The 25,900-nt window shown below is 35.7% G+C and overlaps 1 protein-coding gene across 1 annotated transcript; it reads right to left on the bottom strand.

The window, feature by feature from the left end:
• Window positions 1–2,877: 2,877 nt before the first annotated feature.
• LOC150096645 (15-hydroxyprostaglandin dehydrogenase [NAD(+)]-like) lies at window positions 2,878–23,033 on the bottom strand. Its single transcript, XM_090408621.1, has 8 exons — window positions 22,977–23,033; window positions 21,203–21,309; window positions 14,865–14,988; window positions 13,494–13,600; window positions 12,344–12,443; window positions 8,530–8,606; window positions 3,305–3,444; window positions 2,878–2,982 (listed from the first exon to the last, which is right to left on the bottom strand). The coding sequence occupies exons 2-8, from the start codon at window positions 21,293–21,295 to the stop codon at window positions 2,886–2,888; spliced, it is 738 nt and encodes a 245-aa protein (XP_090264747.1). The 5' UTR covers window positions 21,296–21,309; window positions 22,977–23,033; the 3' UTR covers window positions 2,878–2,885.
• Window positions 23,034–25,900: the final 2,867 nt, after the last annotated feature.

Below are 25,900 nucleotides of genomic sequence, written 5' to 3'. Positions count from 1 at the left end.
TATCAAATCACAAAGTAACCTCCACGTGCTTCTGTACAAATTCCTTTAAAACTCATATATTATCATTACTTCAATATCTAACTATCTCTAAGGTCCTCAGCATAATTAATAACCTCAAAAAAAACTTAATGTCCTTCCTAAATTTACAAGCTTTCTCCCATAACACAATTACTTAACAAAACATAGGGTTTACATTACCATTTGCTGGGGGACTATTCTTGGCCATCTCATTCATCACGACTGAACTTTCTCTTCTTGATTCCTGGCTCATTCTATATACTCTGTAGGGTTCCACTGGTGGTCCAGACAGGACATATCTCCGCCGACGAAAGTAATTGCCCGTTGTTTTCTCGTCAACTGGTTCAACATGGCTCAGCTATTTCCTGGAGAATCGGAAACTGCCTTCCGCTGGGCTAAATGTTGACCGGCAAGCCTTCACGAACATCGCGGCATGCTCCTTCGGTCTTTGTCTCGATGACCTCGTCGAAGCATTGGGCGAGAAGGTGCCACAAGGAGGTTCCAACACCAAGCGAAAAGACGACCAAAAAGCCCCCTCTTAGGCGCTGCTACTGTTTTTAAATTGCGCGCCAATCTTTCTTTCTACGTCATTGCTTTTCCACTCCCCTTTGCCCGAGTCGCCCTACGTCTCCCAGTACATAGCGCCACTCTCTCTTATTATTAGAAAATAAGTACCACTTATTTTCTAATAATAAGATAAAATAAGTACTTATTAAAAATAACTACTTATTAGAAAATAAGTACCACTCTACGTGGTACTTATTTTCTAATTAATTCAGGCCTGCAATAAACACGGAGGTGGTTTCACACTGAAAGATGAAATTTAGTTTCTCTCCATCTAATGAAACTCAGAAGCACTTCCCCCATGACAGAACTCAGAAGCCAGTTGATTGGAAAACAGATGTATTATCAACTCAGCCAACCAAGCGTACCGCATAAGCTGTAGATTCAAATCCCACCAGAGGCTACATGTTTGTAACAAAAGCGTGCTCTGTACAAACTTGTACAGCTCTTCGGATTTTAACTCCTTGTCTTAAAACAGCAACCATCAAAAAATAAATAAACCTCTGAAAATTGTATTAAACAAATAAATTTCATTAAACTCCAAAAATGTCATGACATTTAAATGTACGCATGCCATGACATTTCATGATATATAAAGTAAATAAAGTAGCTCTCAATTCACAGACATTGCTGTGTATATTTCCACTCTTTGGAAATGTCAGTGATACAATCAATACCTTGAATTCTGTACGTGGAATCCACTTTTGTCTGCATTCACCATTCGAGGACGATACTGCCATAAAGTAACATTTTTGCCTTCTTATTTCCCCTCATCTCATTTTTTCCTTTTTGCTTGAAGGAGAAAAACACTATTAATTAAACATTCATTATAAGGTACATTTTTCTATCGAGGGAAAGGGAAATAATTTAACACTACAAGCAGGTTTTCGTTGTACGTGGAGTAAGGGGGGACCAAAGTGACCCCCCTGATAGTGAAATATATGTAAAAGAACCATATAAACTGCTAGTTAGGGTCAGTCTGAAAATGAAGGCGAGGTAGAAAAACAAAATGGATCATCCATTCATCTCATCACCTTCGCTCTATTAGAGGTGTCCGGAAATCACAGGATTGACAGCCATGAGACTTTTCCCATGATTTACTTTTAACTGGCTGGTTTTATAAAGAAGGAATCGATGGCTGTTTCTTCTCCCTTCTTTTTTTCACCATTTGTAACAAGCAGAAAGTGAAAAGAAGCAATGGCACAAGATCTTTTGATGTCTTGATACCAGGCGCAGATATTTCTTTGTCCGAAATATACGTTCTTGATAGCATTTAGTTCGATTACATCCGAGTTGTTAACATTGAAAATCTCTTTAGAGCTATTTTTCTGTTCGATATAATATTTTATGTTTCTGGAAAAGCTTCAGCTGCATTATTGCCATTAACGATCTCTCCTTGCATCTACGTTCTTAAATTCCTGACAATTTTGAAATCGATGAAACCTACCTTTTGAAGGCAACCCATTCCTCTCCTTGTTTATCTCTTGTTGATTTCCATACATCCGTGTAAACTTAAATATTTTCTTGGATTAGGGTTGAACTCATGGTAATTTCTGGCTATAACGATCTTCTTATCTTGCTAGTTGACACTGTATAGTCTCTATTGTCTGATTTATTCAACGTGGTCATAGCCTCTGCTTCGTACTATAGAGCATTCTTAAGAACAATTTTGAATTGTAGTTTCTGGTATACCTAGGGCGTGGGCAATGCCTATTACTCGCTAATCATTTTGTCTACGTTTCATAAAATCCATTTTTCACATCCAGTCTATAGCTAGTACGCTTTTTATGCGCAGGATCTATCATACCAAATTCTTTTAAGATTTTGTAGGCAATGGTGCATAGTAATAAACAAAATAATAAAAACTAATAATAAAGCAAGTGAAACATCGATGTGATTATCAACTTGCAGTCTACATGACTCGAATGAGAAGTATAGGGGGGGTAGTATATTAGGGGAAACGATTTTGGCATGCATTGCTATAGAAAACACAAATGTGGCAAGTTTTAATGTAATTTTCTTCAATTTGTGTACTTTAGACGTGTAGGAACTTGGTTATTGAAGAGTACTGTGCACAGGACATCAAAAATCTCTTTATTAGTTGGCATTTCGTGTTCGTTTGTTTAGAGAATAATCTAATTACTATTTGACTTCCTAAATTGTATGAATAATGCGTGAATTAATTTCGGCAAACAAATTTCCTTTTTTTGTGTGTTTGTATCGTGCATATTTATTTCAGAAATATATAATATAACATCTGGAATATTATTTTTAATCATAAGCAGCAATCAGAGAAAATATATTTAAACATACAGTAAACTATTCTTTTTCAGTTGTAAAACTGCTCCGTTATTTCTGTCCTTTAATATCTTCAACACGCCTTCAACAACTTCATCCATACTGAAAAGAAGTAATAAGAGATCAATGGCTTGAGAAAATAGAATTGTAGGAAATATTTTGTGAAAAATTAATCTCTTTCATGTTTTTTTTTAGATTAAAGAAGTTGTCATTTCATAAAGAAATTGGATTATTTAGTAGTCCTTTAACATAGCATCATTGGATAAATGTCTAGAACTCGTGTATAGTTTTTGCTGGTCACATTACATTAATTTTACTCATACTAAACAATTTTAAGAAGACTTAACTAATTTTGGACTTAGGTCTACGAATATGTGAACAAAATATTGGTAAGTTCAATTGTATTTATTGGTCTAATGCCTACCTAATAAGTGCGTACTCTTCTATAAAAGGCATAAGAACCTCACGAGCGGATTCCTTTACGCTATGAAACATATCGGTCTCTACGAATGTTGGACAAACAGCACAAACGTACACTCCTGACTTGGCAAAATATAAATCATCCTGCAATAGGTAAAACATTCAAGTGAATTTCTACTTTCCATTTATTTTATTACATGACGATAATAACTAAAAGACAGTCATCCTAAGAATACTTCGCTTCTTTACCTTTTTTAATAATAGCAATATTTTACTGAAAGATAAACAGAATATAATATAATATCTAGTAATATCTAATATAAAATCTAGAATATAATATCTAGTATTGCCTACTCCTTTCTCTAAACTCTACAGTCTTAGTTTTATTTGCATCTGTTCAATGCCTTCCTTCATCATTCGTGAAATTTAAAAGGAAAAATCTTAAGCAACTAGGATTCTCAAAATATGTGCTTCAATACTAACTACTACCACCCCATGCTTTATTCTCCTACTACACTTGCACTAGGATAATATCCTTTAAAACTCATTTATATTCATCTACAAAAAAAGGGAATCAAACATGTATTGTCATTACCTACTTTAATTCTGCAATTGGTTGCTGCATTACCATCTCATTACCGTTAAATCCTTTTCCAAATAAAGCAGAATAGTCGGCTTGAGCGCCAACTGCGTACTTTCCATTTATTTAGTAGGTAGCAGCTAGTATTCCGAAATAGGTAAGGAAGAGGTCATTTTGCAGGAGAACTTCCTTACCTATGTCTGGATAAATGCTATTTATGGATTAGATAAAGCCAGCGTTTCACTTGACATCTGAAAATTCTTTGAACAAGTATGGCTCAAAACTTCCTGAATAAACTACCATTCGTATTTCAGAGGCATTTTTACAAAATGTCTCTGAAATACGCTTATATTCAACGTATGCGAAAATAGATGACTTTATCCTCAAACCTGTTTGCTAATGTCGAAGTGCTTAAAGTCTGAAGTTCTTTCACAATTTTCTTCCTTCTATACATTTTACTGAAAGATTGCTACTGACATAAAAATACCTTTCATGGATTCACAGACAATGTTCTCCCGTCTTGTTATTTTGGGAACTTTTCAATGTACCAAAACAAGCAAGATCTCAAGAATATTATTTCCCCGTAGATATTGTTGAGTTGCGTAATCACTTTGTCCTTAATCTGCAAGGACTGTCCAAGTAAACTTCCATTTTTAAGTGAATCTCTCCCACAATAGGCTGCTAACATATAGTGCATGAATATCTTGTATGAGCTAAGGTTTATTGCAATTCTGAAACCCTGCTTTAGTTACCAAACATTGTATTTTTTTTCTTCAAGCTACTTCCCCCGCCCCTCTCCTCCCCAATAAGGAGAGTGGTTACCTGATACCGTGCGATGAACGTCTACCACATAAAAGACATTTGGAAATATCCAAATCCACCGTGGGGATCGAACTTAGTTGGTTGAAGAGTCGTTACGCTATCCATTGGCCAATCAGGCCTACAACCTATTCAGATCATATTTATCATATTTCTCGGATTCCTGGAGATTAATCTTGTACTTCTTCTGTACAACACTTCACATTCTAGACGGTAGTCAAACCATCATTTATCAATTCACTTACTTTCTGATTTTTTATATCCTTCTCCTGTGGCTCATTCCCCCAGGAATGAGATTAAAATCAGAAAACAAATCCTATTGTTCATTTTAATCTAATTTTTTCCAGAAAAATTTCTTCACTTGGTCACGTGATCTTAACGTTGAAGATATACAGATCCTCAAAGACATTTACCGCCTGAGGATATGCTCCAACTCCTCATGATATAAAATTATCTATCGCTAACGGCCTCAGAATCCAATCATCTGGGATTGATCTTTTATTTCCCCGTCGCATTTCACTTTAACATTTGCTTAGCCAGTACTGTACAAATCCCAGCTTCATATATCTACCTTTCTCGACAAAACTATCAAAAACACGCAGAAAATGGGGTGGAAATCGTACAATTTGCGATTAAGCATAACCTTTTTTTATGCAGGGGTGTATAAGGATTATTGAAAAGATGACAATGCAGAAATCGACACAACATACACGAAAGTATGGTCACATAACATCAATACGGCGTATGATCTCTAAACAGACTCGAACAAAGGTTGTTCGATATAAGTGTGTCAATAAGGTCTGCGGTAACAAATCCCATTATTCCACTAGAGCAGTCTTTAGTTCATCAAGTGATCGAGGCAGTATTATCTTTTAGTGTGCATTACGATGCCAAAGAGGCGTCCCGTGCATATTCGATCGGATTTAAGAGTAATGATCATGCCAATCATGCCACCACGGTAGTTTTTGGATATCTTCAATTTCAAGATACTTTACCTCTGTGGGCCTGTGATATTATCAGGTACGCCAATAAAATCTAGACCAACCGCACGCATGCAAATTCGCACATAGATTTTGTGAATCTATTCTCGGTATCTCTGCACAGTTACAGCATCTTTTATCAAAACATGAAGATGGTACGGCCGTTAATCATTATTTCACCCCACATGAGAACACTGTTTCCACAGAAGTGTCTTTTCTTGGATGGTGGAGGGAGAGTACCGCATTCTTCTTTCCCTCCGGGTTAAACAGAGTCTAGAATCCGACTTTAGGCTAAAACAGGACTGATCAGAGAAGACCTGTATCCTATTTGGTAAAGCTCCAAGTTGCATGTGACCCCTTGTGTCGCAACAGCCTCAAGAGCAGGTCATCTTAAGAACCAGATGATACATGCTGCTGTTAAGAGCGAGATAGCGGTCTCTTTTCATGACGTACCCCTCTAGAGACACTAGCTTTTCTTGTAAGAGTTCTTGAAACTGCATTCGTAGTACCGAGAAGGCATTTCGTTACACATTAAGCCAATACACCACCTTCACATGCGACTTCCTAGTTTCATATCGTCATCTCAGAGAATGATCTAAACGATAATGACTCCCCATCCTGAAGGTATTAAAAACCTCATAAAAATCCCAGATAGTCTTTGGTACTTTCTGATCTCAATTAGATTGATAATGATGCTTCTCTCGTAGCAATGCACTCCACTTTCTGGCTTATCTTTAAAATTTTTCCCTCTTCTGGGCTTCTTCAAATACTCATTCGAGCTATGAGTCTCAAAAGAAAGAGATTTTTATAAAACAAAATTGGTCAGTAATCTTATACAGTTGAGAGAAGAACCGTAGAAAATGCTTTCACTTCTGAAAAAGCCAATCGAGTCCAACTTGCAGATACTGTTAGATTCTTTGGTATGTTGTTTATCTGAACTTGAATCTGAGTGCATCACTTGAGGAAAGTCATGTGAAAAACTGAACCTCAATCAAGCAACATCCGTTATCAGTCTAACCTCAAACTCTCTAGCTACTGTGCAGCAGCGCTTTCAAAATGTAGTCTGATGATTACGCCATGCGCCCCTTTGAAAAAGCTGTAGACTCCAATCTCGTCGTCATGAGAGGAACATTTCTTTAAAATCAAAGAGCTTTTCTGAATTGGTTTCATAACGGCGTGGAAAGGTTTTTTCTTCACGAATAACTAATTTTTCATTCCGTAAACGGAAATGTCGTTCTGAGAACATACATGAAGTGCAGTCATCAAAACTGGAGAAAATAAAGGGACAGGGAGATTAACTAGCAATACCAGGTGCTAGGAACGACTTTGAATTAGGGGCTAATAATATCCGAAATCTGAAGTTGAGAGAATAAATCTGGAACCTTAATTAATGGACCATAATAATGAGAACCTGATTAAGAAAGTCCCCAAGTAATTGAGATATTATGGTATCCAATCCGAGGACCCGATCAGGACGCAGAACAGTAAAATACTTTCTACAAGTCCTATGGAACAAGATTTCTCCTGTCTCCTAGAAATTAGTCTGCTGTTTTTCACAGATGAAGGCAACATCTTTGCTTTCACGACTGTCGGCATTTTATACGTTCTGTGGTATTCGCATTTACAGTAATAGACAAATATAGCATTAGTCCATGCTTTGTCACTACTTTTCTGTGGAAAGAATGATGCATTCTGTCACGTTCTACTTTCTTATAAAATATGAAATATACCAATCATTCTGATATTGGATTTTTTTAGAGTCTCTAGACAAAAAGCATCCTGGTTTTTGTCATCTAATATTTTGTCGTTAACTAAACTTTATACGTACCATGTGACTTGTTTGATGTAAATCCATTCTTTATTTAGATATTGATTTTGGACTCCTTACTTGGGAGATTTTTCCATCTTTAGAAATGATTGCATTGTTAGTTTTTTTTCTTGGTGGTTGTTTCGGGGTTTTTTTTTATGTTCGAAAGTAAATGATCTACTATCGTAATCATCACAATTGGACAGAGGAGGAGAAGGAAATCCTACGCCACTGTATTTTTTATGTGACTCCCATCTACGAACGGTTGTAAACGTATAGTACATTAGTACCGTAGGTGGAGTAAGGAGTTTTTTCTATTTTTTATTATTTTTTAAACTTTTTTATTCACTTTTATCTAATCGGGAAACCCTGCTTTAAGACCAAACATGGAATTTCTCAAACCATTTCATATCTCTTAAATTCCTTCCCCTGCTCATGACAAATCACAAATACCGATGTCCAAGGCAGGATTTGAACCCGCAGCGTGTTGGTTAGAGAGAAGATACGCTAACCACTCATCGACATGGCTGGCGAATAATGAACTCTTGTAACTTAACCATATTTAACAGAAGATACTAGAAGGAAAAAATTAAGTAATTATTCAACATGTATTTCTTCTCGAAAGTCCGACGATGATAAAAAAAAACCACTAATGAAATTTATATTTAACGGATATACGCTGTCATGAATAATCTACTAAAGTTGAAATAGCTTGAGGAAGGGTATGTGACTTTGACACGAAGGAACTTGAATCTTCATCTAAATTATTAAGCCAACCGTGTTGTCTTTGGAGCTTCAAAGATTAATAATGACCATCTATCGACTAAAACTGATTTACATATTTTGCAGTAAATACCTTAACGAAATGATTTGGAGGAAAAACTAGCAATTCTCGTTAATATTTTGGTAGCAGTTTTAAAAACGGTTCTTATTCTTTATTATTTTTATATACCTCCTAATAAAATATAGATTGCATTTTATTGATAGGTTAATCAGTCAATCAATTCACTGCCATAAATAAATCGTGACACAGAAACACTTACTCCTAAACTGCGTGTCAATCCAACGACTCCATGCTTAGTTGCACAATAGACTGGGCCATGACAAAATGGAACTAAGCCTGGAAAATAAAATCAGACAATTAATTTTTAACCGCTGTCATTTACATTTCTGAAATCAGTGAAGATATTATCGCATAATACTAATTTACTGGGTCCCCGGCGCAGATATTTTAATTTTTAAAATTTTCTCTTCCCATTTTCAAACAGAAAATTCACTTACAATTTACCCATACCATACTCTTCCAGGAAAACAGCAGATTACCTGTTTGGATTCACTTTTCGTATCAGCTCCAGGTAACTCTATGTACCGTTACTAAGAAAAATTGCAGATACATTTATATATTGCTTTTAGATATTAGAGAAAAAAGTTATATGTGGAAGATTCGAAACGTATTTGGATTGGAAGATTATGTACCAAACATTCTCCCGTTAGTATGTAATATAACGTAACCAAGAAGTAATTTTGTTTCATTCTCTCTTTCTGTATATTTCTCAAGAGAAAAACCGTTAAGTAGCTGAGTAGCACCTTATTGATTTTATAAATTAATTAAATTTATATTAAAATTGAGCTGCCTTTCGGTTTGAGTTTTCTGGTCTAATAATAGTTAATCGGAACTGCATTGTGGTATCGAGAACTTCCTAAACAGGAAACGAAGGTTGCACAAGTACGCTGTTGGCCTGTTTTGCATTAAGTAGCGGTAATGTTACTTCGTAAACGAATACATCAAACCCAGGTATTTTCAGCCGCAGTTCTTGCGAATTTTTTGAGGCTAATGTGTTGAATGAAAATAGAATTTATTCATTAGATATTAAAATTAAGTGAGTTCATAACACAATTTATTCTTCGATGTGGTTACTATCTTTAAATAAATCCAGGTATTATCCACTCTCAAAATTCGTGATTTCCACTTAAAATGGCGAGGTTGTTTTCGAATTCATAGATCAAAATCAATTTAATCCGTCCATTTTTATACATGTGACAAAATTAATTATTTTGTCATTGTAATTACAGCTTATTAAATTTAAAAAAAAAATTAATTCATATGCAATACCCAGTTTATGAATGAATTAAATTGAACTTTCTTGCAGTGCCAAAATGTCTTCAACGATCTCAGAATTGATCCTGAATCAGATTGTACTATAATTGCTACAAACACAATTCCTTTTCCCTGTCATTTGGTGCTTTATAAATACGTGACCAAAATTCCTTAATAAACTGTGAGCTTGTTAGAAACCTCTAGGAAGTCAAGGACTAATAGGGAGATTACACATCGCCCACACTAGCTGTCATACAAGTTGTTCGGGATAAATTTGACAGTTTCGTAAGGAAAAAGAAAATCTTCTTTGTATCTATTAAATTTAATGAATTGACAAAAAAACATTACAGGCAGAGTTAATTACAATACTATCAACAAGATTTACTCAAAATAACCACCATTAGCATCGATCACAGCTTCAATTCTGCTTCGGAACCTCGAACAAGCTGATGCTACAGTCTCCCTGGGAAGGGCCGCAAAAACTGTTTTAATTTTATCCATTAACTGGGCTTTTGTATTACTGGAAGTGCGATTGGTGTCTTTTTCAACTGCGCCCCATACAAAATAATCCATGGGGTTAAGGTCTGGGGAGTTTGGAGGCCAAACATTTGGACTGGTGAAGTCGTAGAAATTTTCAGACAACCATTTTTGACTTTTCCCAGAGGTGTGGCAAGGGGCCGAATCCTGCTGCCATACATACGGCCTACCATTGGCTACCCTTGTTATCCAGGGCTTGACTACAGTTAGCAACTCCACGAACAAAGCCCGAATTCCAATGCCTGGGTTCTTCAACACCTGTTCCTGCAGATTTGCGAGGAATTCTGCTGTACGAACGCAATCAGATCGTCTGCTAGGGATCTTTCTTCTTGCTACATCCTCGTAGTCACCATTGCAAGTCTCTAGTTCATGCCTGATTGTTTTTACTGTATTCAGGGAGCATTGGGCAGCAGTCGTAATATCCTTATTTTGATGGCGGGCACGAATCATCATGATACAAGTTATTCTCTTCCATGATTCAGGTGGGTTCCAGCTATCCATCCTTTCTGACATCTTGTATGTGAATGAAGAAGGGTCCAAACTTTTAAATGAAGAGAAGTGTGTGTTAATACATGTAACTTACGGAAAAATATAATTAATTATAAATATGTCAAATTTATCCCGAACACCCTGTATATCTTGAATTAATTCACATTATCTGCATTCACAACCTCTAAAGGCAAGCCATTCAGGGTAACGCACCATTCTATGAGAGGAAAAATCTAGCTCTCGCCCCCTTTTCTTGACTGCTTTCATGCCAAACTTCCACAGAAGCACTCTCGTCCTCTCCCAGCACTCCATAAAGTGAGAAATCCCAGTTACTAATACCCTATATGACCTTTCAGAAATGTGTGTCTATCATGTCACTCCTTTTCACCTGTATTTAAGTGTCTGCACTCCACAAAATATCAATCTTTCCTCATACTCTACATTCTGCATTCCTAATATCCCCCTTTAACACAATTCTCTGCACTCATTCCATAATATCTGAATCACCTCGGAAACAAGGAGACAGATCTGCACACAATAGCCCGAGTGGGAAAGGAGTTAAAGTGACAAAATGACTTCTTACGTGTTAATTTTTTTTCAACATTGAAATTATTCTTTGAATTGTATTTTCCATTTTGGCTATTATATGGCCGAACATCAGATTCCTATTCCGTAGAGGAAGATAGGATTTAACTAAATTCTTATTGAGTTTATCCTCCTGGTCATTCAGCGTAAATATATAACCGAGCTCCATCTCCTTTACTTCGCTTTGATAGCTCATCTTAGCGAAGTGGGCACTCATTAGCTGAACACACACACGCTTTTGCATCTAGCAGCTGCACACCATCCTTATTCAGTATGGTTATTCTTTCACAATCATTCTTTCTTTTACTTGCAGCATTTTTGATTGTTCTTGACATGCAGAGCCAGTTTCTTTTCAGATTCAGATTTTGCTTTCTGTAACAATACTTGTAACTCTTCTGGTCTGAGCTTTGTAATTTTCGTAACTGACGCCTTTATACGCAAGGTATTCCCTTCACATTATTTCCTTGCGAATCTCTTAATAAGAACGCACATCCATTTCACTCCCATCTTGTTTATTTCTTCGAACTCTAAGGATACATTCTGATATTGCATCATCAATATATATTTAATACTTCCCATGCACTGTCGATATCCTTCCCATCCAGCAACTGATACCATATGACTCAGCCGCTAGTATTCTCCTCAGACGGTGATAAGTTTCTGTTTGTAGTTCAGCATGTAATCTTTTAATGATCACTATAGCATGATCATTGTCAACATACGATGGTAAATCAGCCATATCCTTAACTGGCGTCCTTATATCGACTTTTCAACTGTGAAAAGCCAGAGAACGGATGAAGTTCCGAGGCATATTACACTAACCTCATGGTCACAGTTGTTGCTTCTAAGTAATAACAAGAAAGCCGTAAACAATTTCCCGTCCACTGCTTGAGTATTAAGCAGTACAAAGTTTATACAGTACCGTCCACGTTTATTGGCTTCTTTAAATAGGTAAACTATGCACATTTTGTTGCACCTGAAATAGGTAGTCAGTAAATCAGACCTACTCCATAACTTATTTCAAAGCAGATATGGTTTGAAATAACAGTTAACGAGGTAGCAGAAGCTCTGCTACCTCGTTAACAATAAATACAATAAAATGTATACATCATAGCATTTATATATCCGTTACATATTGTAGCCATTACCTGATAAAGATGCCATATTTATGATGATTCCACCACGACCACCTTCATAATCTTTTCCCATAAAACGAAAACCTAGTTGTGTCCCATAAATAACGCCAATCTGTAAATAACAGAATGTGGTTAAAGATAACTTTTAATTATTTGTTATGTAATTATTATATCTGAATTCCTGATGAGACAATTTGCTCAGTACATGCGAAATTCATAAATAACAAATTAGAAACTTCAGACACTCTATGTGAAGAATAAATATGAGACGATTTGTAATTATTTAAATAAATAACTGTTTGAAGATCTGTGGGCAGCTTCCATCCCTGGCTGTCACTAATGGTTGCCCAAGGGTATCAGTGATTTCATAGGCATCCGGAGAGCAAAGTACCGCAGGCAACTGTCGCTCCCTAACTCTAACACTATACACTGCTTGGAAAACGTCAACAGGCGCCATAGTGTGAGGAACAAACAGCATGAAGCCCACCTTATAAGACGAATTTTGTATGAAAAACAAACTTTTCCTATCTTTCTGAAAAATCTATCTTATTTGAATCTAATTCAAAATATCTTGTTGACCAGTGTTATTGAAGGGGAAAGTGACTTGAAAAAGCTCAGTTTATTCTCCTTATTTTTTTAATCTTTATTTATTTATTTTTTTAATTTTTTTATTTGTTAATTTTATTTCACACTTTGCCATTAGTATTTTTAAATCTTTCGTAAGTGAAATTCTCATTTAAAAAATCTTTGTTAAATAATTTAATATTCTAAATATTATTTAATAATGCTATGGAGATTTGTTTATTTAATCATTTTTATTAAAAAAAAACATTTAATAAGTCTTATTATTAAAGTATTTTGCTTTACATTGCATGAAACCAAGAGATATAAATTAATGTTATCAGCACCAAAAGATGAAAAAATGAAAAACCTAATGGATTATAATAACTTTTGAAACACAAAATTGCGCAGTCTTTCTGCAAAGGAGAGGGGAGGGATACTATGCTAAGAATCCAAACAACGAGTAAGATGGAAGACCATGGTAACACATCTCAGTTATTCGTCCAGCAGCCGAACCTAGATCGCCTTTAACACTAAAATAAGTCGACTTTAACATTTATGAAATATCTGTAATTGTCGCATGAATCATAAAGAAACTTACGAAGTTCACCTGCACCATCTTGAGCCAGTTTTTCGAAGACCATATTCCAGCGTTGTTAACAAGAATATCCACTGGGCCCATCTTTGCAATCACATCCTTGAAAAGGCCTTAAAATATTAACAAACGGATAATCATTCGTATCTTATGCATTTCATTATTATCATGGGCTTTATTCTATATAGGTTTTTGCCTTACATTTATTGCAGTGATATTCAGGGGCGACTCGTGCATAGGAACTGCAGCACTTCCAATTTTTCTCGATACATAAATATATTTATTAATTTATTTATATTTGCTTGTAAGATTTAATTTTATCATCAACAATGCTATATAATTCTCTTATTTTGTAAAAAAAAAAAATAATAAAAATCCATCTTGTAGCACTAGGAGGGCGAAGCTCGCTAGCAGCACTGTGTTTGCCACAGTGCCATATTGCTACGCACGCAAGCATATGCAAGTCATAGTAAGATGCGAGCTATTAGCGCAATGCGGCACTGTCCGTCGCGCAGTTCCATTGTTGTTTGTATGCAGTTTGTGCCAATAGTAGAGTGTTCGTAGTGCTTATCGTGTTTACTCCGTCTCTTTAAATACTTGGACATTACAATTAAAGGCATAACATTTGTTATAGTTTTTATTTTAGAACATTATTGGGGTTATTGACAATTATCACCTCACAATTTTTAAGTAATTTTGAATTATACTAAACTGTATAATTTTATCGATAATAAACAATTTTTTTATGTTTAATTTTTTTTTAATTTTTACCATAATTTTGATATTTTATCCCAACACGTATACACTGTACTTACAGTGAGTATGTATATACATGTATATATCGAAAGTTGCAGCACCCCCACGATTTCAAGCCACGAGCCGCCATTGGTGATATTCTGAAGTAAGTGTCAAGTCGAACGCATTGCTATAAATAATGTTATTGTGGACCATTACGTCTTGTGATGCTCAAACGAACGGTAGAGATATAAATATTAGGATAAACAATTATTACATTTGTTCTATTCTGTATTTTAAGAACTACCACATGTTTAGGAAATAGATTAAAAGACTGTGGGTTGCATAGTATGGTAGATAGACAGAAAACAGGAGTGTGATAAACACGTGACTAGCAAAGGTATTTTGTAAGATATATACGGGGGGGGGGATCTCGATCAATAGGAAGAGAGAAAGCTAGGATTAACCCTGGAAGATAATGCCTAGCTAGCAAATGGCTGAGTAGTCTCGGTGTTCATCTATTAGCGTTTCACTCCCCTTCTACGAGACCGCGAAATCCTTGAAGGTACCTAGATAATAATTATGCCCTGAATTTGCTATTTATATTAAAAAATACCCTTTAAAACAACTAAAATGATTTACCTTCAAATTCATCATTCGAGCTGACGTCGCATTTGACAAACAGTGCGGTCCCATTTCCGTGTTTGTCATTCATCTGGGCAGTGGCAGACTGACCTTTCTGCACGTCTATGTCCGCTACACACACCTACAAGTAACAACATTCGGCACTCATTTTTATTGGATGGAGAAAAATCTCTTCATCTTATAAACTTCTTAGCGATTTCATTTCTCGTAAAACTAAGCTTACTTTGTACATCTACAAAACTCGCTGATCAACTCATATGTGTATTTAATTGTGGAATCATTTTAGAACATGAAATTGCATTTAAATCCAATCTCTTAAGCGCTATCTTCGTTTACGAATTTCAGTTGACTTTAAAGTTTAAGTGTGGAATGTGAAACCAACAAATTTATACAAGTTTATTTTTTATTTAGAATATTTACCATATTTTAAGCAATTTAACATAGTCGAGGTGTAAGAAGTTACAAAATCGATTCGTGGGTCCCGGTTCTATATAAAACTAAGATCCTGTATGACTGACTAAAGTTGTTGTTTTTTTTCGATTACCACCCGCTTGTCTTAAATGGTAACTCTTCAGTTACTTCCAACTTCAAGTTGGGCGATAATCGTTTTTTTTTCTCATCGAAGAAAGGTTGTAAAACTTATCCTATCGTATCGCACATACGGTGCTGCAGGATGGACTAAGGGTTAGATAATCCGGATAAGCAACACTGTCATGTGTGAATTGATAAATGCCAGATGGTTACTGACCTTCGTCTTACACGAATTTCACTTATGTATTGCCAAAACTGTTTTCTTGGCTTTCCTCAGTTTCCGTAAGTTGGTCTGTAGCAAGAGCAACATCGGTGCTCTTGCTACAGATCACCCTGTCTGTGTACAGTTCTGTCTACGTTGATGTCCCAACAACAACTGACTTTTCTGACTTGGTTCTACACATACCAGTCACTGAATTATAAACTTTATAGGCATTCAGCAGGCCTATACTGAAGCCTGAACTGCCAATACCGATCCTCTTCAATTTCCTGTGCATAGTTCGGTGAGATATGGGTCGCGAACAGTCGTCATTAAATTCTTCGGTCAGTTGCTGCATACTGGAAGTTCTGTTTGTCCTAAGTCTTCTCAAACGACGGCGATCTCATTCCTCAAAGACTGTCTTAGGACCACAGTTACGCCTCTTAAATATGCAATGTGGGTTATTTTTCCACTGACGAAATACCCAGGATATCTCACCTTTTGAGAAACCAGTCAGCTCTGCTGTTTTCAAAATCCAAGTATTTTGCATATACGCTGCGTGAGTGACGTTTATACATCTTCATAAAGATTTCTAATTCAGTCCGGTATGTGTAATTGCAAGCAAATGATGAACACACCTAAAACTGATTTTGAAACAACAAAATGCAATAAACTTTCATCAGATCTAACAGGTGAAATTTTCAATATTCAATCTCTTTTTGGTTTTCATCAGAGAGATAGATAGATAGAGAGAGAGAGAGAGATAACTATCTTGTCTATTTTTGGATACCAAAGGCTTACAGGTCCTCATGGCATTTTGTTTTCAATTGTTCTAATAGTATAACTGCTACAGAGGTTACAACTGTTTTGTGTCAACAAATTAACGTTTTTAATACTTTGCTTAATACGTTTAATACTTTTTAATATTTTGCAAAGTATTAAAACATTTTAATGCTTTGCTTCACTATTTCATATATTTATCTTGGGCCTTCGAAATAAAGACATATTTAACCTGCTAAAGAAGAAGAAGAAGAAGAAGAACAAATGTTTATCATCTTGTTTCTTATGCAAAATTCCACTAGTAGGTGAATTTCTAAACTACATAGAAACTTCTTAATGAGCAACTGTCAATACGGATTCCTTCATTAATGGTCAACGGATCTTCTTGTGCAGTATATCTTTAAACATGCCACTGTAAAGTTCAGATAAACCCAAATGGTCTCTTACTTGATATGTGCGATGCTCTTCTGTTCTGGGTTCGAATCTCGTCTGCAACGCGAAGAATTTTTACAAAGGCTTTCTTTCTAACAGACATAACACTGTAGCCTCGTACCCTTAGTTTCTGCCGCGGTAATTAAAAAAAAAAAAATTTTGATATTCTCTAACCGTTTGATGGAATTTAGTCAAAGGCCTATTGAGGAACCTTTGTGTTAACTGTCTTCTGACTTCTGCATTCGATTGCCAGCTTTTTCTCTTTGTGTCGCATCACGTGTACTTGGATTGTTTCGCCCATTCCTGCCCTTTATCGAGTACACGATCTTTCTCATGTGAAAAACCTTACACTGCAGGAATCACCAAAACTTGAACAATAAAAACTTATTCGAGCTTGCAGTCTGATCTTCAAATCATTCTTCAGTGGGATTCTCATAATTTACTAATTTCAGTGCTAGTAAAACTAAAGATTGTCTTATTTCTCACACAAAAAAAAATATTTTTCTTCCCATCTTACTTTTAGCAACACTCAAATCTCTCGAAAAAATGAGATTTTTCTTCTTGAGATGATATTCAGCCTCTAATCTTTCTTAGCATGAACATATTTATATGTAGTGGCTCCCCATGAATCAAGACATTAGGTTTTCTTCTAGGTCAAGGAATTATTACCACTTAGCAACTATGAATTCTGTACAAATCACAAAATATGTCAACCATTCATTAATAACAACAATAACTTGTAGGCGTTTAAGACCCACGACATAATTTTGGTTTTCGAAACAATTTTAGGATAACGTGGTTAGTAATTCTTAAATATCGTTAATATAAATTGCATGTATTCTCCTGACTAATTTGCTGAGTGAAAATCTGAGTTTCCGAAGGATAAACCCCGCCACCTCCGTGTGAGAACTTCTAACTCACTTTCGATTGGAAAGCCCTGATAAAGGTTCTTCGTGTCATATATATACGAGATTCGAAACCAGGTTTTTCTTCTTCAAAGCTTCAAAGCTGACTGAGCTAAGAACTCTCTCCAACCGCTGATTACTGTTTCCATATTTGATGCAATATTCTTAAGAGCTGCCTAAAAATAGTCAGCACAGAAGAGAGCAGTTAGGTTGATTAATGATCCTTCTCTCGCTAAATACACTCCATTCTCTTGTTTACGCAGACGTTCACTTACTGCTGTTGCATCTTTTGCAAATACCTATAGGGTCACTCTTCATCACAACTGTTAGCATCTCCATAGCGCAGTCGCAAGGATGAATAGCATATACTTTCTAAGACGTTAGAAGCCTTTATATGATCTCAAAACATCTACATGCTTACCCTAATGAATACCTTTATTAAATAGAAATATTTAAATACAGAATACATTAATATATCTGTATATTACTATTCTAATTAACATAATATAAAAGCTTATAGGAACACGGTACATGAGCCTAACATAACTCCTAGATGAGTCTTTGACTCCATGAGGTCTTGTTTAATAATAATAACATCGCTGCATATACGTCGCCCAAATTCAAAGGTTTAACTTTTATACTTGAAGTAAGACCATCCCAAGTTTCATCAATTTTTTTCTGACATCAGATATCGTCTCAGAGCCCACCTATATCGTATTTTGTTATATTTTAGAGCATTATTCTATAATATATGCTTCATAGGGTAGATGGTAAACCATCGTGCAGAATACAAACTTTTTCGTTTATGAATTCTCTACATAAAATTTCGCTAATTTAAAAATTTTTTAAATTTGCTACTCTTTCGATGCCCAACGATCTGATGGAAATCAGCTTTGATTAGAGAGAAATTAATAACCACAATTCGAAAAAACAATTGTCATCTTTTTCTAATAAAAATGCACTGATTGTAATCAACATTGAACCACGAGGAATGGTTATTTCTCAGATCTCGAAAATTATTAAATTTCACTGTCAGATTAGAGTTATTACAATATGTATTTTGGACATGTTGTCCTGTTGTAGTCCTGAAAATAGTCAGATTGAAAATAGAAATGGCCGAATGAACAAAATGTATATTAAATGCGATTTTGCATTCCACATTACTATTGAAATACGATATTCACAACTACGTTATCGAATTAAAGTTGAGATTCTTCCCATGTACCCTTGCATGTTAAGCTTAAAGGCTTGTTATGACCGAATAACCTTGGCTTCTTGGAAAGCTAATTAACTACTCCACGAAGGACAGTTAATCCAATGTATGGCGGTCAATTGCATGTGTTATTCTGGCCGCTTGCCAGAATTGAGATTCTTCTGAAGTATTTGTAATATTTTCTTAATGATTTCTCAAAATCGGAAATAAACTGCTGTAATTCCACATCATCGGAGTTTATAAAAGCAATTCAACATTATATTCTAAAATCTGTATGTATATGTTACGATGCCAAGCATTTATTGTATGTTCGTATTTGTTAAGAACAGAAAAAATCTTTTTCATTCATATTCATTTCAAATAAATATTGTTTCCTGTCATCATTTTTTTTCATAAATTTTTAATTATTTAATTAAAATTTTATTATTTTCAAGGGTAAGTTTTTGAAATATTTGTTCGGATATATACGTTCCCCATCCTTTCCAATAAAATGAAAAGATCTAATAATAATAATAATAATAATAATAATAATAATAATAATAATAATTCACCAATCTGATGTCACATTTTTGAGGCGGAAATTTAATTTTTTGAATGATACTTCCCAAAGTTCAATTCATGTTACATCCCTTCTTAACAAAATAAACAAAAGGTAAAAGAGAAAGTTACAAGAGTGGAAGATGATTTTTGTGATACAGGAAATTCCATGTAAAGCAGTTTATTTTAAGTCAAGTGGTTTTAAGATCGCAACTCCTTTACGTGTATACACATCAAGGCTGCAACAGATGTGGTCTATGAAAATTGCAATAATAACATGGATACGAAGTTTACGATGATGTATTTCATCGTAAACTTCGTATAAAACCACACATGTAGGTATGTGTGGTTTTATTAGCATTACTGTAAACTGATTTCTATCTTTTATCATGTAAATTGCGTGATAGAAAAACGCCAACGTGTCTAGACTTTAAAAATGGGAAACATAACTGTCGGTACATTCCATTGTCATCGTATTCAGTCTGATGGATGTAAAAGAAATAAATGATTAGTATCTCTAGATATACTATAGGTTTTGGAAATCTATAGTACGGGAGGGAAGGAATAATAATAAGAAGAACATTAAAATATGTATATATATATATATATATATATATATATATCATATGTTTATATATATGTTTATATATATATATACATGTTTATATATATATATACATGTTTATATATATATAAACTGTAATGTTTATATATATATATCCATCACAGTTTCTTTTCATTTGAGTGTTCAAATCGAGCCCTGTTATTAGGACATTGCCTTTTAATTCATTTTCGATGAGGCGCTGATGTGTTTTCGGTGAACTGTGCGATCGAGGTGGCTGCGATGAAAAACCCGGCCACCTCCATATTAGACTGGTGTAACTGGTACCAATATAAAACAGTATTTCCATACTCATTGTATGTAATTGCCAACCTGGTTAGACGACGTATAGCGCTGCGCACTGCACTGTAATAATGTAAGGAAGCCGTGGCTTCCATTACACTGTGAGTAAGGATGTTCGTGATTGTTTAATGGTAGATGAATTTATCCCCCCCCCCCTCACGGAGACCACTACCCTGCTTATAGGGGTCCTGGAGTAGCTCGAAAAAGTTCCGTTTGGTCTTTAGTATAGGTTCCCGAATTGACTGATCCAAATTTATCCACTGTATCTGTATTGATGTGTGATAGGTTTGCAACCTTTCTTGGGAGAGAGACAGCGTGGGGGGGGGGGGGGGTGACTGACATCAAAAAAAGTGTAGTGTATATCCATCTGAAATATACAGATCTTTTACCAACTGCTTCCTTTGTATGCATCAGTCGTCTTATTCTTTAGAAAACTCACAAAAAGAAAACATTAATTCACCTGGCTAGCTTCTTAATCTGGATCAACAAACCTCTAATTAATCGGTTTGTGATTGCAATTTTACTAGCAAGAATTATAAATACAATTGAAAAATCCTATACCGAAGTTATATGATTAAGTTAAGCCAATGTAGAAAAAAATTAAATTAAATAAATATATTTACCGTACTTGATTTTGATAGGTGACAGTATTGCAGATTCAGCAGATATATAGTGAACTATTAAATTCAAACGTGGCCTGTTACGGTTATTTTCCTATTTTTTTTTTATCAGCCTTCAGTACTTGGATAAGGTTAAACCACTTGTAATTTAAGTAAATATTCACATGGCTTAGTAAAACATTTAAAAATCACAAAATATCATTCATAAGCTCACCTTGCATCCACGATCGGCAAAGGCTTCACATATCGCTTTTCCAATTCCATTAGCTCCTCCTGTTACTATGGCAACTTTCCCTTGAAGCTCCATTGCACCATGTAATTCTGAAAAAGATAAAAATAAGGCCATTACATAGAACAATGAGATACTGAATGTAGCTTCTGTATTTAACAATATACATAATAACATCTCTTCTTGTACGTTTTCTGTAGTTTGTTGCATTAGCCTTCGGATGTCAGGACGCTCATTCGAACATTGACTTTTGTATGTCTGCTGTAAGGCTTGGTTTAACTCTGCGGGACGAAAAGAATATCGCCACTGTTTGATTTCGGTGGATAAAACGTGCATGAGGGATATGAAATTGATGCGGTACAATAATAAAAAGTTAGTTTTCGCTATAGCCTTCTTGTATAATATCTCCTCGTTAGGGCAAAAATTAAACCTAGAGTTGTTTGGGGCTTATGTACTTGAAATACTTTATATATCGTTTTGTTCCGGTAAGCATGATCAACATTTAGAAGAATATATGAACACATATAGAAGTAAAAAAAGAACGGAGGACTTCTAGAACAGTAACAGAAAGCCGATCATCTGGGGGAAAAAAGGGGTGGGGGGATTGGCAGACCTTCAATGAGATGGATGGATGGATGGATGGATGGACAGAAGTGAACCTTCAACTCTTCATGGAGTTGAAGGTTCAAGAAAAGTCCAACATAGGAAAACCTGGAAAACATCACCAAAGTCTGGAGTGACCACACCTCGTATGCTGACGTCTAATGAAATTATGAATGGACACATGCAATTTATCGTCTATAAATTCGACCTATCTTTTATTTTTCTTATCTTCTGAAGTTGATATATTTCTGTTAAAGTGGTGTTATTTAAGTATTAATGGCTTATCTAAATATCATTATTCAAGATGTTTGTGAGTGTTTACGTTATAAATTTTCATTCGTTTAGTGTGATCCTTCCTGAAGTGGTTTAAACTATCATGTGTCATGTTCTATCTCTAAAGCAGTGTTAATCGTTTATCTTATCCTTAATTATGGTACTAGAAATGAATGACTGGGTTACAAACATTCATGTTGAGACTCATATTTACTTTAAAAAAAAAAAAAAAAAAGCGCAGAAATTTTGAAATTGCCAATATGTTTTTATTGCTGGTCTTTATCTTCATTTAGACTTTGCTGGGATTACATTATTTATTCTATTACAACTTCTACAGTATTTCTGTTCTGGATACCCGATAATCCATCCATCCATTCAGTTCTTGTCCCTCCAAGACGGATTGAATCCCCTAATTAGGGTTATGGGCAATGCAGCCGGCATGCCATTCCTCTCTAAGACGAATGTTTTATGTTAGTGTAAATATGTGTGTTCACGAGACTGATTTGCCTATTTGGAGGAAAGAAAAACCCGAGTTTTCGAGAGAAAAACCCTCCAGCTCCGTACGAGACCATCGAGCTCACCTTTAATTGAAAATCCCTCGCTTTGTTTTCATGAGCATTACATCCACGAAAGGTTGTTACATTAGTACTGTGAATGGATTAAGGATCAGATCATCTTGATACTGTTTTCTACAGACTAAAGTGGTGTTATTTACAAGCTACTTCAGGTTGCGTAAACAGGATATTAGCTTCCTTTCAGTATCAGTCAATAAAATTAATCTACTACCTACCAGCCAGCCGTATAAAATACTCTGCAATATACTTAGTTCTATAGTTATATTAAGTATTATCGTACAATACGCAGGTAACGTCTCCAAACATACCTGAATCGCTTGCGTTTATTTTTTAAATCCACAAAGAGGAGGAATACTCCAGTCACAACCTAGTCTGTAAGTGCGAAGGAGAGAAATAGCTAATTATATGTTGAAATAGTTACTACACGTTTCTGCGTAGCCAATGAGAGAAGTAAAAGGTTGAACAGAATGCCAAACACACGTAATCCCAAGGATACCTAGAATAGAAGGAAATAACAACAAATACACCAAGGTCAAAAGTAAAATACATCTATCTTAAAAAATGTAGCTTGGGGCTTGTAACCCATTCCTAGAAGAATCATTATCTTAACTTTTTATAATTTCCAATTTTCATTGCCGTGATGAAATCTTCTAGTATTTTCTGCATCATAAGAACAAGGAAGCAAGTTGTCATCGATAATAACTCTGTTTCTGGATTTTAGTTTTGCTTTGTAGGAAAATAGCATTCATTGTAGATTAAATGTTTGATATTTGTCGATGTATTGCTAAAATACTACTACCAATGGCTGAGACTGCCGTTCAACTTGTCATTAATAACACAAAAATTAAAAAAAAGTACTATTGAGGAGAATGATTCATATCTGTGCGTATTTGCAAAAAAGTAGCGTAGCGCCATTTTGTTATTTTTCGTCTGTAAAACTGCAGGTGATATATCATCATCACGTAGTGACGACCATATAGGACTTTATGACCTATAGACCACCCCACAAGGACCCTGAGCACCTCAAAAAAAATATAATAAAAAAAATATATAGATAGATATCTGCTAATATACTTTACTCACTCGCACTGCTTCACAGTTTACCTTGAAACCCACAGAACAAATTTCTCCTTCTTTAAGTTTAATCCTTTCATGACCCACAAGTCATGAAAGGATTAAACATTTAATAACATTTTTATTTATTAATTAATTTTTATTCTTATAAAAACCAAGTGGATATCAGATCCAACATTATTTCAAAGCCGAATGTAGAAACTATGAAAGTTTCGTAAGGGCGACTCGTAAATGCTGGCCGGTGTATTCCCGTAAGCTCTCTGGTTTATTTTTACAAAACTTTCATAGTTTCTACATTCGGCTTTGAAATAATGTTGGATCTCATATGCACTTGATTTTTATAATTTTTGCATCGCCGAACTGAAGCCTTTTTGGCTCTTTATTTCAGTAAATACTTTCACGCACCGACCGAGAGTTTGCTTACGAAAAATACACCTCTGAGGCGTTTCAAGTTCCTTAGTATTGAAAGAGAGTTTTCGCTCTTTTAGGTTTCTGCCTGAGGAGGAGGAGAGGGGCGGAAACGGATGGCAATGCTGAACCTGATGAAGTTTAACTGAGGTTCAGCGTTGGTGTTACCCTTGGGATGAGGGGTAATGAATGGTAATGCTGCAGCCCAAGTTCTAACTGAGGCTCGGCTGTTGCCGTTACCCCCACAGATAAAATATGAGCGGCTCTGCTCAGTGGTGGGGTGGCCTGCCACTGGGTAGAGCCAACACTGAGAGTTCTTCTCGGTGACGGGGTGAGCCTGTCACTGAGTAGAACAACGCTGAGTTAAAAGATCCTTCGGGTTGCTCTTGTTGGGCGATCGCTTAACACGCTCATTGCCAATCACGTGATATCGCGCGATGCGAGTTCTTACCAAACGGCCGATCACGTGTTATCGCGTTGACGTCGCTAACTAAATAAAAAAATAAAAAAAATTTGGCCACCACACGAAATTCCAATTTTCAGCTTGGCAATGAAAGTGTTAAACAGCGAGTTTTGCTCCGCTGAGTGGGCTTAAGATTTCGTAATAGTTTTGAATTTTGAATCTCCGGGGGAAGTGTTTTCCGTGTGGGGCCGTGTCGGTGGGTGCTTTTTCCTGGAATATGAGCGTTTCTGCTCAGTGGTAGGGTGAGCTTGTCACTGAGTAGAGCTACCGCTGAGTTAAATGATCCTTCAGGTCGCTCACTGTTGGGCGATCTGAGGGATTGCACGAGTTTTTGGAGAGGTAGACCCGCACTTAAACAAGCTGAGTGGTCTCCGAAGAGAACCAACCAGTTCGAAATAGCTATCAGGCCAGTGAAACCTTATAAAAATATGGACCAAATTAGAAAGCGACCATGTAGACGCCTTGGCGTTCATGTTTTCTAAGGTGGTCCGCGCTAGGGCACCTCGTAAATGCCTGCGAGTTATTCCCATAAGCTTTCTGGTCAACTTATTTTTACGAAACTTTCATAATTTCTGCATTCGGCTTTGAAATAATGCTGGATCTGATATCCACTTCATTTTTATAATTTTCATCGCCGAACTGAAGCCTTTTGGCTCTTTACTTTAGTAAAAAAAATAAAAAAATAAAAAAAATTGTTATAATGAAATAGAAAACCTGTAACCTTTTTTATTTGTTATAATAAACCACATCACGTAAATGCCTTCTATTTTCGGCTTCACAAAGAGAGGTCCTTTCTACGGGAATGTTCCATGACAGCTGTTAATGTTTCTGGCTGCAACGCCCTAATTTCTGTAATCATTCAGCTAGTGAAGTGCCTGAGGATTGTTCACATACACCTTTCGATCAGGTAACCCCCATAAGGAAACTTCGGGAGCCTACAAATCGGAGAACGAGATAGCCAATCGAATGCTAATTTTCAAAATAAAATTGCACGTTTTTGGTTCGTTCTTGGGTTGTAAACTTTTTACCAGAAATGTTCCTTGGAATACCTGAAAAAAAATGAAAAGAAATTAGCGATTAAAAACATTATTCACATTTTAAACTCCTTCTTGACTTATGGGCCACTCTGTATTACAACCGTCTAGAACAGTCTCCCATCTTATGTATTTCCAAAGAAATACAATCCACAACTCTTCAAGTCAAGTGCAAACGTAGTTTCATCTACGATGCTAGCTACTATTGGTTAATCAACCCTAGTGGAATGGTGCTCCATTAAAAAAAAAAAAA

This window comes from Typopeltis vanoorti, chromosome 18 (assembly GCF_054136105.1).
Source record: "Typopeltis vanoorti isolate ZY-2024b chromosome 18, IOZ_Tvanoo_1.0, whole genome shotgun sequence".
NCBI classification, from domain to species: domain Eukaryota; kingdom Metazoa; phylum Arthropoda; class Arachnida; order Uropygi; family Thelyphonidae; genus Typopeltis; species Typopeltis vanoorti.
The sequence above is the reverse complement of the archived record's forward strand: the minus strand, read 5'-3'. Positions and strand labels throughout refer to the sequence as shown.

Bases quoted from the DNA above. Each gene is read 5' to 3' on its own strand.
- LOC150096645 (XM_090408621.1), bottom strand. From the start codon at position 21,295: ATGGAGCTTCAAGGGAAAGTTGCCATAGTAACAGGAGGAGCTAATGGA. The intron at 12,444-13,493 runs GTAAGTTTCTTT...TGTTATTTACAG, and splicing joins AGATGGTGCAGGTGAACTTC to ATTGGCGTTATTTATGGGAC. The intron at 8,607-12,343 runs GTAATGGCTACA...TTTATTTTCCAG, and splicing joins AAATATGGCATCTTTATCAG to GCTTAGTTCCATTTTGTCAT.